Source organism: Triturus cristatus, chromosome 2_2 (genome assembly GCF_964204655.1).
Source record: "Triturus cristatus chromosome 2_2, aTriCri1.1, whole genome shotgun sequence".
In the NCBI taxonomy this organism is placed as follows: domain Eukaryota; kingdom Metazoa; phylum Chordata; class Amphibia; order Caudata; family Salamandridae; genus Triturus; species Triturus cristatus.
Window position 1 is genome coordinate 321,962,646 of NC_140582.1, and position 17,192 is coordinate 321,979,837.

Genomic DNA, 17,192 nt, shown 5'->3' on the forward strand with positions numbered 1-17,192 from the left:
GCATTTCAATTTTGTTATATGGGTCCCACCTGTATCCAACTACTCCCTGTACCGTGGTACACAAGATGTACCACGCTACAGTACCCCCAGAGTTCCCATGGAGCATTGCATTTCCTCATTTGTGTGTGGGTCTGATCCTGTACAAACGGTGGTAGACCTTTGAGTCTCAACCTCGTACTGGCGCCACTCATCGAACTAATGCACAAAACAGGGCTGATGTATCTCACACTTAAAAAATCCTTCATAATCACAATCGCATCCATGCATAGAGTTAGTGAATTGCAGGCCTTAACTATCCAAGTACCCTAGGTACATAAGGATAGTGTGGTCATTAGTTAACCCACACTTCATTATGAAAGTTGAATCACATTTCTATGTGAACCAACAATCCGGGCACCTGTTTTTTTTTCCTGTATTCAAAATGCAAGTGGAGAAAGCACTCTTCATGCTATTCATGCAAGAGAGATCATGTATTGCAAGAGTCAAAGCCAGTAAGGAAATGCGAACAGATTTTTGTGGCATGCACACAAGCAAATAGTGGTCCCAGTGTGTCAAAGGGAATCATTAGCAATATGGTTATTGCAACCCTTCCAGACATGTTACACCTTGGAAGGTAAAAACTAGAATCACAAATCTAGGGCTTATTATCAAGCATTGGCCAAGTTAATAGGTCTACCTATGGGAGAGCTAATCGCTTTGCAATTCGGGGGGGGGGTGGAGAATGTGGAGGTGGGTGGGGCTGGAGAACAGGAGGGAGGGAGAGCGGCAGTGGGGGTGAAGAACGGGAGGGAAGGATTGGGGTGAAGAACAGGAGGGCGGGTAATCATGGAGAACGGGGTGGTAAATAAAGTGCTATGAAGCATCATAGCGCTTTTTTTATTCAGTCTGTTTGGGGTGGAGCAGAAACGGAGATGGGGTGGGCGGGATGGGGCAGATGGGAGGTCAAGAAGAAACAGGGACTGGAGCAGGTGGGAGGACAAGAAGAAACCGGGACTGGGTGGGTGGGACTTTTAAGAAGCAAAAGGGATGGGCGGTGGTAGGAGAAGAAGAAACAGGGACGGACTGGTGGGAGGGGAAGAAGAAACAGGGACGGGTGGGTAAAAAGAAATGGACAGGCGGGTGGGAGGGGAAGAAGATACAGGGATGGGCCGGTGAGAGGGGAAGAAGAAACAGGGGTGGGTGGGTGGGAAGGAAAAAAGAAACAGGGATGGCTGGGTGGGAGAGGAAAAAGAAACACGGAGAGGACGGTGGGAGGGGAGGGGAGGGGCGGGAGAGGAGGGAGGAACAGGGACAGGTGGGTGGAGGGGAGAGAGAAACGGACGGGGTGGATGTGAGGGGAGGGGTAAACAGGGACTGGTGAGTGGGAGGGGAGGGGGAAACAGGGAAGAGGTGAGTGGGAGGGGAGGGAGAAACAGGGAAGGGGCAGGTGGGAGGAGAAGAAGAAATTGGGCCGGGCCGGTGGGAGAGGAAGTAAAAACAGGGACCAAGGGAAGGGAAAAAGAAACAGAGACAGGCAGTTGGGAAGGGAAGAAGAAACAGGGATGGAGCCAGTGGAAGGGGAAAAAGAAACAGTAACGGCGGCTAGTGGGAGGGGAAGAGCAAACAGGGACGTTGGCAGGGGACGGTATAAGAAGCAACACAGACGGGGTATGAGATTGATTAGCAGAAATACAGGATGGGGTGGAAGGTAGTAGTAGAAGAAACCAGGAAGAAGGGCAGGGGGGCAGGATAAGAAGCAACATGGGTGGGAGGCGGGTTGGAGGGGAAGAAGCAACACAGACATGGGAATCATACAAACAAAAACAAAATAAATAGTACCTTAGTCACAGCTCCAGACCAGAAAGGAAGTCCTTAATACATCTAAAGCAATCAGTACTTGGTCCATGCTTTTGCAGAAAGAAGAGGAAGTGAAGACGGCTGGCACTGCCGAATTAGAAGGCAGCAAGTGAGAGTGACAATGAAACCCCCAAATAGTAAGCAATGGGCAGCCTCCAAGCCCCTTATACTACACAGTATTTCTCGCAAGTGAGAGCACATGAGCTAGCGCAGATGCACTCAAGCAGGCGAGACCTAAAAGGGTGAAACACTAGCCTTTCTAACAATTATCTCCATTGATTACTGTCTACCACATGCAAATCAATCCACACTGTCACAAAACATTATGTTGTGGGTGATCCATGCAAAGCAGGAGGCACAGGTAGACCCACCTATTAGATGGTAGAATAATGCATAGCATGTGAATCCATAATAGCTTCAGGCTCACTATTGTAAGAAATGAGTAACTTTTTCCTTCCTCTTCTCTTAGGGATCATGGAAAATAGCGTGGAAATGCCCAAGAATTATTCTTGATATAAATGAATTGATTTTGTTGCATTTTGTAATCTAAGACTGTGCACCTTGTTATTTTCAGTGGCATGCTCTTTCCCGAGAAGAACAGGCTAAGTATTATGAATTAGCCCGAAAAGAAAGGCAACTACACATGCAGCTGTACCCCGGCTGGTCTGCACGAGACAATTACGTAAGTGTGTGACTTACTCTACATTTCAAATAATGATTACCTTTTCTAATGCATCATGTGGATGTGAATTGAAAGTAAAGTTGATTTATATGGGATTGATTGCTTTGCTGATGATGTCATTTACCTGGATTTAGTGAAGCATATTAGTGTATTCCTGCTCCAGGTGTAGACGAGAGAGAGGCGATCAGTTAGAGTGAATAAACAAACAACAAATAAAGGGATGTTGTCAACCTTTTTTGTACACATTTCACAAAGAGAGATGGCTATTTATAAAGAGATTTTATTCAATATGGAGGAGAGGTATGGAATAGCAGTTACAACCCAGGTATCCGACTCATATTTGGAATATTCTATACAACCTTTCTGCCCAAAGGTGTCACCTGTAGGGGGAAAAGTGGAATTGATGATTAAGTTCCCAAATACTGATTCATAAAACCAGGATCTACAGAATGTTCAGGGTGTACATTCCACTTGTAACAGCGGAAAACTGCTAAGCAGGTGAACCATTGCCGCAGTCCTCTTACCACTGTCCTCCATTTTGAAAAGCGGTGTGAATGTGGGTTTTTACAGCAGAGGTGGGGGCCGGGCAATTGGGGAGTTTGAGGACTTTCAGAAAGTCAAAAAGAATCTTGTGGAAATTCACACAATATCTCGATGCATTTTCCCACCCTAAATAAACACATACCATTTATCTCAACAAAATTGCTAATTGGAGGATCACACATAGAGGTTGGCAGGTGCAGGGCATCCTCCAAAAAATGGCACATGCCCTACCGCCAACCTCACATTTCACCTGCCCCATGTAGACGTGAGAGAAGTGCAGGTTTTCCACTTGTGGAAAATCAGCTGCCATCGACTGCCACTAGACACCAGGTCACAGTGCCATTAGCCCTGCCCAATTTACAGCACAGTGACCGTCACTGGTTTTGTGGCATGGTGGACACAGACAGGGAAAACCTACAACGACCTTCAAGCTCAGATAGAAAACTGTACGCAACAAGGCCATTTTTGGGGTTTAGGCAAACTCTCATTTTGTGAGGCTGTGTAAAACATAAATAAACTCCAAGTGGGAAACAAACCATGGTGGCTGCTCAGTATTCATCTGTGCCTTTGGCACATATGCTTGATCCGCTGGAGAATGCGCTGAAGGCACAGAGATCTCTGCCAGGCAGGCAGCCATGTTTAAGTATGGCCCGTACTCCTCCACTAGGGGAGTGGAGGCCAACACCTGGGTTCACATGACTCTCTTAGTCTCTAAATGCCACCAAGCCTCCTTAAAGAGGACAATTGGATGGACTCTATTTTATCTGAGATCAACTGTAGGTAGCCTATTCAAAGAATTGAACAAGATCCGCCTCCCCTAAAAATGATTTTTCTTTGTAAGGTTTTAATTTAAAAAAATCTAACATTCTTACAGTGAAACAGTGTCATTGTAATTGTAAATTGTAATTGTAAATGGTATTTATATAGCACTTACTTCCCCTGAGGAGGCATTTCAGTGCTTTGCGGCAAGTAGCCCAAGATTAGAGGTTAATCGTAGATTAGTAAACATTTTTTATTTTTTTGCATTAGTTGTGTTAGGTTTGTGTTCTTGATTTCTTCCTTGTTTAGTAGAGTTTAGAGTAGAGATAGGATGTTGGAATGGATTTACAAGAGGAAGTAGTAAGTTGGTTTCGTGAGTAGAGGTTGTATGTGCTTGTTAGTTGGGTGACATGACTGAAAAAAGGAGGGGAAAGCTGTAGAAGGATGTTTGGGGGTTCATAGTAGTCAGAAAAATTTGGGATGAGTTGGAGAGAGGAAGGATGGGACAAAAGTTGAAAGGAGGATTTTTTTCAGAGTTAAAATGAAATTATGTTATACAAATATATGCACATTTAGTAAGGTTTTGTTGGCTGGAGAAAATCCCTCTATATAAATACCTATATGTTCATAGAAGTAGCAATATTTACATGGTTGGATGTGCACATTTATCTTAAGGTGGAGTATGCAAATTGTTCATTATATTTTTTTAAGTTTTGGTAGGAGGCATAACCTCTTCTATATATGCACCTATATGTACATAGAAACAGCAATTATGACATTGTCTTATATACACACATGTATCTTTTGGTGTAATGAACAAGTTACTTACCTTCCTTTTCTAGTACAGAATATATCTCGCGATGGAGTCCCCACCCTAGAACACTCCCCAGGCATCAGACCGGGCCCAGAAAACCCCAAGCAGCACCCCATGTCAGATGGGTGACCTTTTTGTGGCTACAGGGATTCAAATGCTGCAAGATGCCTTTCCTCTACGATTCCCAGGTGACAAATGACACCTGGGACTTGGACTGGATTGTGCTGGTGGCCTCTTCTGGCATCGAGAGCCTCTGGCTATCCACCCCCACTGCCCTGCACCCCCACCTCAAGGTCCTGAAGGCTTAGAAGTGTATTCCTGTAGATGCTTGGGCACCAGGAAAAAGTTTGGAAATTTTCAAAGCACAAGGTAGGACCCACTGAAGAAAAAATACTTGACTGGCAGCTCCATGGTATTTGACTAAATTTCATATTTTCCCCTGTGAAAGGCTCAGCACTTCTGAAAAAACATGGCAGCCCCTTTCTGTTTTAGAGCTTATACATTTTTTGAGGCAAAAACCACAAAAGCTCCCGAGCCTTAGCCGGGCCGACCTGTGGCAGATATCCAAGCGGCATTTCTATGGTTGCAGATACAATTTCAAATATGTCCCACGGGGAGACATTGTTTTGTTCGTTATGGTATTCGGGTGAACATAGAAGGATGCACATGCATGTGCATATTTGTGTGTGTAGGTTTGTGTGTGTCTGTGTTTAGTACACAAGCTCTTTGATACTGGGGTAACTTAAACATAGGGTCAAAGTAAATATTTTTCCACTATGTGTTTTAATAGACTGACTTTAAAGTACCTAAAACTCTATGAGAACATGTATTTGGATTATTGCTCTCACACACAGTTTACCAAGAGTCATTTACCACTATATGCTGTGTACTCACAGTGTTAAAATTTGTTGATTACTATATTTATTATTATAAATACAAAATAATCTAAGACTGGCATCATGGGTAGCACTCACCAAATTCCATTCCTGCAAACTGTGACCTAACCTGGAGAAATCTAGTTCCAATAATTCATTTGAATTTGGTCGGCTGTGACAACTCTCCTATCTTTTCCCTTGCACATGGACCACTAGCATCACTCTGTGCCCGACCCTGGGATCTATTTGTTGTCTGCAAACTGAAGACACAAATTAGCTCACTCATCTTAAGATAGAGAAACACTTGGACTACTGAACACCTTGAAGACTGTAAGCGCCTTCATATCTGTGCTCAACGCTACCAGCGCCACACACTTCACGGCCTCCCTCTATCGCCTGACCCTCACAACCAACTCTTGATCTCCACCCTCCTACCTGATGCAAAGCAGCCCTCCATCCCATCAGCTGACTCTGCTTCTTTTTACTCCTCCAGAATCTCTCTTTATCTGCACCTCCTCATCTATGCTACTCTCCACCCCCCCATCCCTTTGCTCCTACCTCCCCATCCGCACACTGTGGTCCTAGTTTATGCAGTGGTCATGTTTATTGTTGCCACACCCTCCTGGTAGGAATTCTCCTGGGTAGGCAAGTTAAATTGCTTTGGCCATGCAAGCACATTTTAATTCCACACACAGACTCCCACTTCCTTTAACCACACCAAGTTGTCTGCCTGGTTTCCAACACAAATCATGCAAATCCTCAAATACTTGACCAAAATTCTCTCCCACTACACAAAGCACAAACATTTCAGTCTGCAAATCGCAACATACTCACTATTACAAACCCATCGGACAAGAACTCACTGCCCTATGACTTGTGAGCATTCAACTCTCTTCCACTGTGCAAGCCACTCTAAAAGTCCAGCCTGTCTCACTGGCACATGACAGTTTTTGGCAGCATCCACAAATCCCTGAAACCTCCCAGGTCCTCTTCTGCCCTGTCCATACTCTAATAGATATGGGGATATTATGAGCAATATGCATATAATCCGTGTTTGCACCATCATTGTCTATGTATTCACCACTCAATCATAAATACCTCCTGTATCTCTAATTTCCCCAGCAAAACCAATTATGTTCCCTTCTTACTCTTTATGTAGTTGCTTGTAGACATCTATTCCCTTTCAATAAATACTATACATACCATAATGGTGTACATCAGATGCGGTTAGCATGTTTCAGATCCTGCACTCTCTTTTTACTACATATTCTAAACAGTTAGGCTAGTCCAGTAAATTTAATTAGGAAAACAAAACTTCAAATCCCAGTGTACATTAAGAACCTTATTATGAAGTCCCTGCAAAATTGGCCAGAAAGCCTTTCCTCCCCGTGGAGTTATCAATACCGGGGTATAACTAATAATTGGGGGGGGGTGGAATTGCTGTCCAAATACACGGCAATGAGGAATTACTGGGGGACCCGGCAATTCAGGTCCTGATTCCACTGGTAATTCCATATTCCTCCCCAGAATTCCAACCGGAGACTCCACCTACTGGAGGGAAACCTCCCCCAAAAACACTCTTCATCTACAGACTGACAGCAGATCTTATCAGCATGATTTGGTCGGTAACTTCTGGAACTGGCCAAATCATGGTTGCCGACATTCTCATAGCTGGTTAAATGAATGTCCAGAACTCAGAGCATGCTGTTCCCAGGAACACAGAGTCGTCTTCTGACCCTCGCTTCGGAACATTACTGCGTTTTGATTTTTTACACATCTGACTGCAATTTCCTGTTAGCAAACAAGCTCCGCAGATGTACGTTTGAATGATGAGAGCAGCTGTTTTAGACCATGGAATGCACAGTGCACCACACCATAAAAGAGGAATGCAACTTGTGCCATCGACAATTGTACATTGTCGAAAATAATCATTCCAAATGTGTCTAAAAAGAACAAAAGAGAGAAAATCGAAAGGTGATTCATGACAGCAACAATTAGGACTTCACAGTTGCTTGCCCCCTGTAAGGTTCAGTGGCAGAGAATGAGGCTGTATGATTTTGTAGCAAGATTATTTGTAGTAGTTGGATGCTTCTTGCCCATGCTCAACATACATTCATATGGCGTAATTGTTTTATAAATATTGTGATGGTAGGCTGCAATCCGAATCCCTGCAAAAAGCTCAGTCGGGCGCACTGACCTGTGGCTGAGCCCAGTACCCACAGATTCCATATTCGTCTTAAATAATTATTTGACTTCACACCCCACCACCACAACACGGCCACATCATAGCCAGCGGCGGCTCCTCCGCTATGGCGAAGGAGCGTTGCCCCGCCTGCCTGCAGCTTCAAAGGTTGAAAAATAAAACAGGTATATTAATATTTTATTTTTCACCTTCTAAGTGCAGTGTCCTAGGAGCAGGGCCATAATGGGGGCAGTCACCAGGGGGAGTGGTAGCCACTGCTATCAGTGCGCATGTGGGTTTGGCCAGCCATTTCAGGCCGGCCAAACCCACATACACGCTGAGCTGTCTCCAACCCGAGCTGGGTTGCTGGGATGGAGACAGCAAGCAGAGGCTCCCAGTCCCTGAGAGGTCAAATCGAGGGCGCGAAGGCCAATCCTGAAACTGCTCTCATGATTGAGAGCAGCTTCAGGATTGGCCGCAGGGGAGGCTGGGAGCCTCTGCCTGCAGTGGAGCCAAGAGAGGCGCAGAAGACTGGTGATGCGGTGGGCTGCAGACGGCAGGTAAGATTTGTTATCATCTTTTTCTTCTTTCTTTCTCACCCCCACAACCCGCATCCCTGATCCCACCCCCGCCGCGCCACTCTGCCCTTGCGCCAGCCGCTACTGATCATAGCCTCACCTTGATTAGTGTTCCTGGGTTAATCTGTTTTTCATTTGTCTGTTTTACTTGATGTTTGAACAGTATAGGGCTGACTTTTCTTTGTAAGCGTGTCAACACCACAACAAATATACACTTCTCTAGTAAGAAAAAAAAGCTTGTTGTGCTGTAAATGGATATGAGCTTATTAAAAGTTGATACGGATGAAAATTCCTGCATTTTTTTCCCTTAAATATCTTTCATTTGTAGAATACTATTTTCCAACTTTTTCCCTTATGAGGTTAAACCAGGAGATGACTCTGTTGTTTTCATTAAGTTTGCATTGCCGTCCTGTGGAAAATGAAAAACATAAACTTGACTTACGAGGGTTTGGATATTCTAGTTGCCTTAATCAGAGATTTCAGAGAGTGTTTGCTGTTAGACGAGAGTACTCAATTTATTGTAGCAAAATATATCCAGTGGAGAATCCTACTTACCACATTAATGGTAATTGTATTGTTTAATTTAATATAATATTGCAAGTAGGGCCATTCCATGAAGGGTTCATTTGGGTTGGGGCAGTCTAATCCATTTTTAGCCTGGTTTTTGACAGTAGCTCTTCAACAGATGTACTGTCTCTAATATGCTTTGGGTTGGCTTTGGGCATGCCCCTTTCAACGGTTGGCTTTTTTTGACCAGCCTCTTTCAGCCATTGGTTTATGAGTTTGTCGTTCACGTTTGGGATCAGCCCAGATGAGTATTTCTCTCTCACCTGATGCTCTTCCATTTTAGGACAGATCTTTCCACCTACAATGTAGCGTTTGCATTGAACTCTATGAAGGACTATTTCACAACTATATGTGTCTCTGTCAGATCCTTGATGTTCGTTCTCCTTTTCCACTTTCCCCTCCTGCGTGCAAGCGTGTTGGCTCTCTCCCACCCTCCATCTTTCTTGTGTGTCTCGGTTTTGTTTCTCCCACCCATCACCATCTCTTATCCCTGCCTTCCAACACTCCCTCTTTGCCCTGTGGCTCATTCTTCCCTGCTGCACCACCTCCCTTTTCTCACTGTGTGCTCCTCATTCCCCAATTGCCACTTCTCTTATTCCTCTCTCCCGCCCTCCCTGTTTCCCCTGTGTGTCCTCCTCGTCCTCCTGTCCACCCTTCCCTCGAGTTGGCTGCTCATGAGTGCCACTAGTGCCATATTTTCGTTTTTCTTGCCTTGAGACAAACGTTGATCAATGTCGAGATGCTTTTACCTTCAATGTATTCCTCCTTTTGATTTATGGCAAATGAAGGTCATGTAGACAGGGGAGCTTCAATATAGACCTTCCTTTTTATGTCACAGAAAATAGTTAAGGATTATAACGAAGGCCCAATTGTTACCTTACCTCCAGTTGTCATAAATCAAAAACAAATCTTTATTGTAGGCAAGGTGGCTTTCAATAAAGACCAACTTTTAGATCTCAAGTTTGACTGGCTTCAAGTGCTTATGTTATATGTGATAACAGAATAAATCCAAACCTATTGGCTTTGCCATCGCTCGAGTAAATATGGGCTCCTTGCAGAGATCTGGAGAACTGCCGCGTGGCCTTCCCTTGACACTTTCTGGAATGGTAGTGTCTTGACAGTAACTCAGATGGGAAGGCGTGGTGCGAACCGGCTGTGATTTAGGACCACTTTTCGGGTCCACCTCCAATAAGTAGCAATGGGCATCATCTGTAAAAGAGCGTATCGTTGGAGAACATGGCTTATCCCATTCTGCTTCCGCATCCCTGTCACTGAAATTGACCAGGGAAAGGTTTTCCCCACTTCTATTGTCACAGTATGTGGCAAAACCAATCTACATTCCGGGATGATAGGTCAGGGGTGTCCCGCCTACCAGCTGAGTTAACCTACTTGATTTTTGTGGATCTTATTCAGTGAACATATGTAACAGATTGTGTTGTGTCCGTGTATTCTTGTGTGCCTCTGAGAATTGTGAGCAGAGTGCATCACTGTAGCTAAGAGTGAAATCTTTTTTCGTCTCCAACTGTATATCAAGTAGGAAAATGGTTGTAGACAGCAGATGGCGCAAGTACTGCGCAAGTCCAGAATATTTGCAATCTGGAACGCTTACCTAATTAATGTTAGTGTTTCTAGATACATTGGGCAGAATACACAGCCGCCCTGTATTCAACTCCACGTTTTAGAGTTACTAGTGCTAGCCCCCAGAGGGTGATGAAAAGGGTGTGGTGCTTTCCTAGCACTTTTCAGAAAACATACTTCTGTATTCTGTAAATACTTCTGAACTCTGGATCCTTGTAGCACAGAGGCTTAAACAGAGAGAGAGAGATGCTCTAGTCCAGCAGTTCTAACATCTGGTTGGTGACCCTAATATATTCCTTAGGATGGAAAGCATTTTTAGCAGTAAGTAGTGCATTCTCTAGGCACTTGCTGTGGTGGGAGATATTTGACACAGTTTATTCAAAGCACCTTATTAATCACCACTTTTTCTCCTGCAGGGTAAGAAGAAAAAGCGAAAGAGAGAAAAGCTACAGGAATCTACGTCAGGTATGTTGCCCGCATTTCAAACATTTGGAAGTGCCATCTTTTTAATTATGTTTCAGTGTTTTTCATTTTGTTGCTTGGTCCGTCCAGTCCACCTCTGCCTTTCATATGATCCACAGACGTACTAGCAAAGATATTCAAGGTACTCGAGTTTTCTGTGTCTCCCGCTTCTTTCTTGACAACTGTCCTCCCGCTTTCTCACCTGTTATGTCTGATGTACTCTCTCCTTTTCTTGCTTACCCCTGCCAGGGTGCGTAATGGACTTCATGCAACTTTACACATAAAAGCATATTGTGGTGACCTTGTATTTCTTCCTCCCTGTACCCTGTTCCCCGCACAAATCTATTCGAACACAATGAATTTTAAACATTTATTCTGTATTTATGTTTAGTCTGGTTCAACGTCCCCACCCATAGCCTTAACCCCTTCAGTGCCCGCCCCTTTCCCCGCCCTGTGCCGGCGCTTTCATTAGCGGGCGGGGTTTATGACGAGCTGGTCTCGTCATGGGCACAGCGCAACCGCGGCCCATGACGAGACCAGCTCGTCATAGGCATTGAAGAGGTTAAAGATAGACGCAAAAAATAATTTACCTGTTTTTTAAAAATAATTATGTATATCAATTGTTTGATATTAAAAATTTGGCGGGAAAGCGTGGAAAATCTTCAGTGTGTTTTAGCTTAAAACATATAACGAATGTACAGAAAAATCTTCAATAGAAAATTAAAGGCCACAATCTTCTACAGGTACAGCCCCCCCAAGAATGACTGCTGCCTACATCTGAAGCATGGTAAGATCATCTCTGGACCCGCAATGCTGCAACCAGTGTACCTAAATCAGGCAACATGTCATGCATAAGTAGCCTTTGGGAGCGAAACCGCTCTAGAAAATAGAAGGTCTATCCCACACCCTTAGAAAAGATGCCCTTCTTCACAAGGTGCCTCTCATTTCCATCTAGCATCCAAAATTTGAAAACTAAATTCCTTATTATAATGTGAAATCAAACCACAGATACCTGTCGGTTGTTAAATGCCGTGCAATCTGTATCCAATGCAAGATGACTTACAAGGTAAATACTGTGTATTTCAAATGTTTTTGTCCTGGGTCTTTGTTGTGAAAGATATGTTTTCCCCCATTTGCCAATGCCATACCTCAGTGGCCAGCTGTGGGACTGCTTATGACATTTCTGTCCCTCCAAAGCCTGTAAAAGCAGTCCTCTTGCTCCTGACTCTGTCAAATCCTGGACGCGCCTTGTGACCTTGGCCACGTTTTGAAAAAGGTTCGGCATAAGAAGGTACAGATTTGTTTTTCATGACTACTCTTGACAGCTTGCCCACAGATGAGTGACAAAAGTAACCTTTAAATCAAATTAGGATATAGAGGAATTGGTTTTAGGTTTATTGTGTTTAACATAGACATTACAAAGAAAGAGAGGGCATATCATCAAGGAGGCGATATAAAATTATCGCCGCTTTTGCGTCCGTTTTTGGACGAAAAGCGGCGATAATTTTATTACCTAATCAGCAAGGTCACGCTATTGCGTGAATCCTTGCATTATCGCCTGTTTACTGAACGCCCAGCTTTGCATCTCTAATGAGATGCAAAGTGGGAGTTCCTGCCCTGACATAACTGGAGAAATGTCGCTAAGCGACATTTCTCCAATTATCAATGGGCACGCTAACTTGCAGAGCGACAAGCAAAGTAGCGATAACCTCTGTTATCGCTACTTTCCTTACTCCTGCTTCAAGACTGACTTAGCCATGATATCCTATGAAAGGTGGATATCATGGCTAAGTATGCCTTGCCCTATCATCAAGCTATCGCCAAACTTTGTGAGATTATCGCTGGATTTCCAGCGATAATCTCACATTTGGCAGTTAGCGCTTGGAATTTTATCGCTTTTGAGATAAGCGTTGCTAATAGCACGCTATCTCAGCGATAAAATTCTACGTTACCCGGCGATAATTATCCTTGCGCTAAGTGCGCTTAGTGATAATTATCGCCGGTCTTTGATGATATGCACTGAGATACTTTAGTATATTTATTTCCATTACTGTTTTGTTTTGTTTTTTTACTTTAAAGTGCTTGTCAGGCATTTGTTATGCCACTAACTTGCTTCCACTGATGGGGTGGCTGTTTTAACTTGGTTTTTTTTCATGTGGAAGTATGTTTAATTGGTAACTGAAGTATGTTCAATTGGTAATTGATGGTTAAATACAAAAACCCCTCAATGTACTATGTAGGGTAACTGTGTTTCAGCCAGTGTTGTCTTAAGGATTTTTAGAGCCCCGGGCAACACATTTTTGGGGGCCCCATGTTCATCATTTTAATGCCAATTTTCTGCTAGTGGAACTCCATGTGGTGCCAAACAGACTTTCAGAAACGGAGTTCACACAAAACAGTGAAATATGTCTTTTCAGACCCCCATAAATATCTAAGATGGCACTGGGCAAAGAGATAGACACTTAGAGATAGAGGTGGACAGAGAGGCTGATATATGGAAATATACAGAAGTGAGTCAGATAAAAAAGAATGTTTACTTTCCCAGGAGGCCCCATGGAAGGTAGGGGGCCATGGGCAATTGCTCACTTTGCCCATGCCTTAAACTGTCTCTTGTTTCAGCGATTTAAAACCGCCTGGTTTAATAAAAACTGGGGAAACGATCCCTTGTAGAAGTGGACCGTTGCCCTCCACGCCCCCAAGGCTATTGGACCTCATTTAACAATTTTATGGCATGCATTGCTGAAGGCGTCTAGACTGTTAATTAGAATTTGGAGTTCTACATATTGCCTTATTTTGTATTTTGTAATGAGGTGTCATTTGACACTTTTAGAGTGAGTGAGGCATGCATTTTCTGATGGTGCCCTAGGTAGTTGCCTAGAATTACTGTAATTCCTGCTTAATTTTACATATTGGTTCCTTTGCAAATAGTTGTGTTTTCAACATCAGACACACCTGTACTAAATTCTGGATTGGAAGCTTTGTAAGATTCCAAGGGCCTCATTTACAAGCTTTTGACGCATGGCAGTGCAGTAACTCACTTTGTTGAGCTGCCCTCCATCACAAGGAAAATGCAGAAATGCACTGTATTTATGATATACGGTGCATTCCTGTCCTTTCCCACAGTGTTGGCGCTGTTTTGACTGCCTCGCGCCAATGCAGGCACCCAGTCCATGGTGTTGGAATGATTGTTTTTTTGTGCAAGAAGGCTCACCATCCTCCACAAAAACAATCAGTGGAGGCGTGTTCCTGCTATGTGTGCTGCAGGATGCAGCACACATAGAAAGAGGAAACAACGAGGAGAAATAAAGTTATTTCTTCTAGTTACGCCTCCCCTGGGGATGCATAGACTTTGACACATTCCCAGGTTTACAAGTCCTTGTAAATATGAGAATGCGTCAAGATTCATGGGAGTTGAGTGGGAACACCCACCGCAACGCCTATGGAACACCTCTTTGTCGCAGAATAAGGCAACGCAGAGTAAGGCAACGCCGCGACTTGAGCTGCTTTGCCTTACTCCATAACTATGACGCTATGAAAAGCCGTGCAAAGTGGCTATGCATGGCCTCGTATATATGGGTCTGCATTCTGTGCCGCCGGTGCGTCAAAAAAAGCGATGCAGAGGCAGGGCAATGGGCTTGTATCTAAGCCCCCTAAAATCTTGCACATTTCTGGGACAGCTTTCAAGATAGGAAGATGGAAGAGCAATCTCTGTTTCAATGCTGCTTGGGAGACAGAGACACTGTTGTGCAGTTAACACATTACCAAAAGAGTATGATCTAACGCTAGTCTCAACTTTGGGCCTGAGAGGCTGGACATGAGCAGATGTGAAACAAACTTCTTATGCATAAAATCCTGCTTTAAAAAAATCTCACTTTTATCTCCCTGATTTTAACTATATCAGGCACAGGGTTGCCATAGTCTGCATGTATTTGGACCTGCTCAAAGCTATATGAGGGCTGTGTTTGTTATTTCATATGTCTCCCATTCTTCCGTCCTTCCTTGGAGGACTTCCTCACTGCTAATTGCTGTGGATTCCTGAGGGTGACATCAAACGAACAGACACACTCGCAATCAGTGCTAGGACGACATCACAGATCAGCGTAGTTTCACCACACTGGAATTTATTTGTCTAATGAGTACTGCTCTTTCCTGAAAAGCAAAGTCCCTATAAATGCTTCCTTCAAGGAAAACTGCTTGACTGTATGTTTAACTTCAGTGCACATAAGTCCGAGGGTCTAGGCTCATTCCCACCACCTTGAGGTATGAAAACAATTCTTCTGATGTTTCGATTGAAGGAGTGTTTGCCAACTTTTAGACCCTAAAGCGAAACTTCATTTCTCTTCTTCCGGGGCCCTCTTCGACTCTCTAAGGAGGTTGCTGAGCCACCTACCATTGTAGTTCCAGTTAAACAGTCAGGTTGGCAGGACAATCGCTGTGCTGTTACACATATGTCCTTTTGCCCTCCACAACTACATGTTCACACGTCACCTCTTGAGGACCTATCTCCTTTGTTTGCATTGGGTGCGGTACCAGAATATCTTTGTCAGAATATCGTCTGGCATAAATATTATGCCCTAGATACCGCCAATTGGAATGAAGAATTAAAAATCTATGCTCAAAGGGACAATATTTTGGCAAACGATATTTAGGACACAATATTTTTGTCAGACGATATTTGTGTACAAAGTATTCTTACTCACAATTTTTGGACGTCTTCTGAAAAAATCCCAACCTGAAATGGTCTTGGGGGAAAGCATGCATCCATGCATCACTTTGAAGAATGTAATCAGGTTTCAGAAATTTGGGGAGTGTTCCAGTGCTAGATTTGAAGCAGCAGATTTACTAAGTTTTGGCGTAACACAGCTTTGCAGCTTAAGTTGCCCCACTGCTTTGCATCAAAAAATGAGAGAAAAGCATATTTGCTAGGATACAATAATGGTTTCCTCTCCCAGAGCTGGGCCACTTAGTCTACACTGAGCCAGCACATGTACCTGTGCCCCATAGTGCAAAGGTGTGTCCTTTCTGTTAAGTATAGAGGTTGACCCTTCAAGGACAAAAATATGCTCTAATACCCTTTCTGCCTTTTACGTGTGCTATACAGTGCAGCACACATGCAACGTTAGAAAAACGTGGAGACTTTTAATAGTTGCTTCAGTATTACACCTGCCTCAAGGAGGAATGTTTAGTGAAACTCCATGACTACGAATGTTAGTAGATGGGGGATTTGTGTTAAAACTCAAGGTGGTTGCATGGAAACGCCCATAAATTACCTGTGGCATGACCCCTTGCAGCAGAGTAGAGCAAATCGCTACCTATGAGCTGCTTTGCAACTTTCCAACAAAAATCAAGAGTTGCTTAGAAAGCAAATCTTACCACAACATTTTGAGCTGGGTTAGAGTATTTTTTTACCGACTCCTAAAATGCATTTATAAATGGATAACGCATCTCAGTTTGGAAGAGGTGGGTGGTAGGTGTCCCTTCCGAATAGCTATTACTATCTAAAATATATTAGGAAGAGTAGAGAGTGGTCAACAGAACTACTTCCAACTCTCAGTGAAACTTAAAAAAAAAAAGGAAAACAGGCTGCCTTTTAAAAAGCTTTCTTTATTTAAACACAATCACAGGCATGTGTCTGCTGACTCTTGCAGGCCACCATCCCTGTGACTGTGGCCAATCAGAATAAGTTGCAATTTGCGATATACTTGATGAATGTTAATAACATAGTTTGGATTGAAATCCACTTCTGTTTGGAATTTTGTGACCCGACCTATTGGTACACATGTTGTTTCATAAAATGTAACACTAGTCGCAAAATACCGGCGTTTGTGATTTATGTGATAGTGCATCTGGCCCAAGCTGATTTGTGGACTGCATAGTGCATCTGGCCCAAGCTGATTTGTGGACTATAGGGAATGCTGTGACCTGGGGTCCATTGTGAGCGAAAGGACAACAAGGGTGCCACAGGGCTCAATGATCAGTTCTGTGGTGTGCAGTGCACCCGTGATGAGATTGCAGGGATTCTACTAGGTCGGACATGGTTCCACTAAAATAGTTCAAAGTAATTAGTGTTGATTGAACTTAATATGAACCAGATGATTAAAACCCAATACCATACTTGCTGGCTAGATGGGATGGGGTGTGTTGGGAGTGTTTCCTTAGTAATGGAACAGACAAATGTATTGAGATGGTTAAGGTCTGTTCTGTTGTGTGACAGACCAAGTCAGATTCAGCGTGAAGGGTAATTTGTATCCTGAAATGGCTCAGGGTGAGAGAGAATACTTCTCCAAGCATACAGATGCTCCTTCCCAGAACTTGT

At 43.6% G+C, this 17,192-nt stretch overlaps 1 protein-coding gene across 2 annotated transcripts in view; it reads left to right on the plus strand.

The window, feature by feature from the left end:
- LEF1 (lymphoid enhancer binding factor 1) overlaps positions 1 to 17,192 on the plus strand; it is a 233,642-nt gene that overhangs the window by 165,145 nt on the left and 51,305 nt on the right. For both annotated transcript variants that reach the window (XM_085641386.1, XM_085641387.1), the window contains 3 exons: positions 2,411 to 2,518; positions 10,831 to 10,879; positions 11,620 to 11,663. In XM_085641386.1, coding sequence (XP_085497512.1) covers positions 2,411 to 2,518; positions 10,831 to 10,879; positions 11,620 to 11,657 — 195 coding nt within the window. In that variant the 3' untranslated portion in view covers positions 11,658 to 11,663. The remainder of the gene's footprint in view (positions 1 to 2,410; positions 2,519 to 10,830; positions 10,880 to 11,619; positions 11,664 to 17,192) is intronic.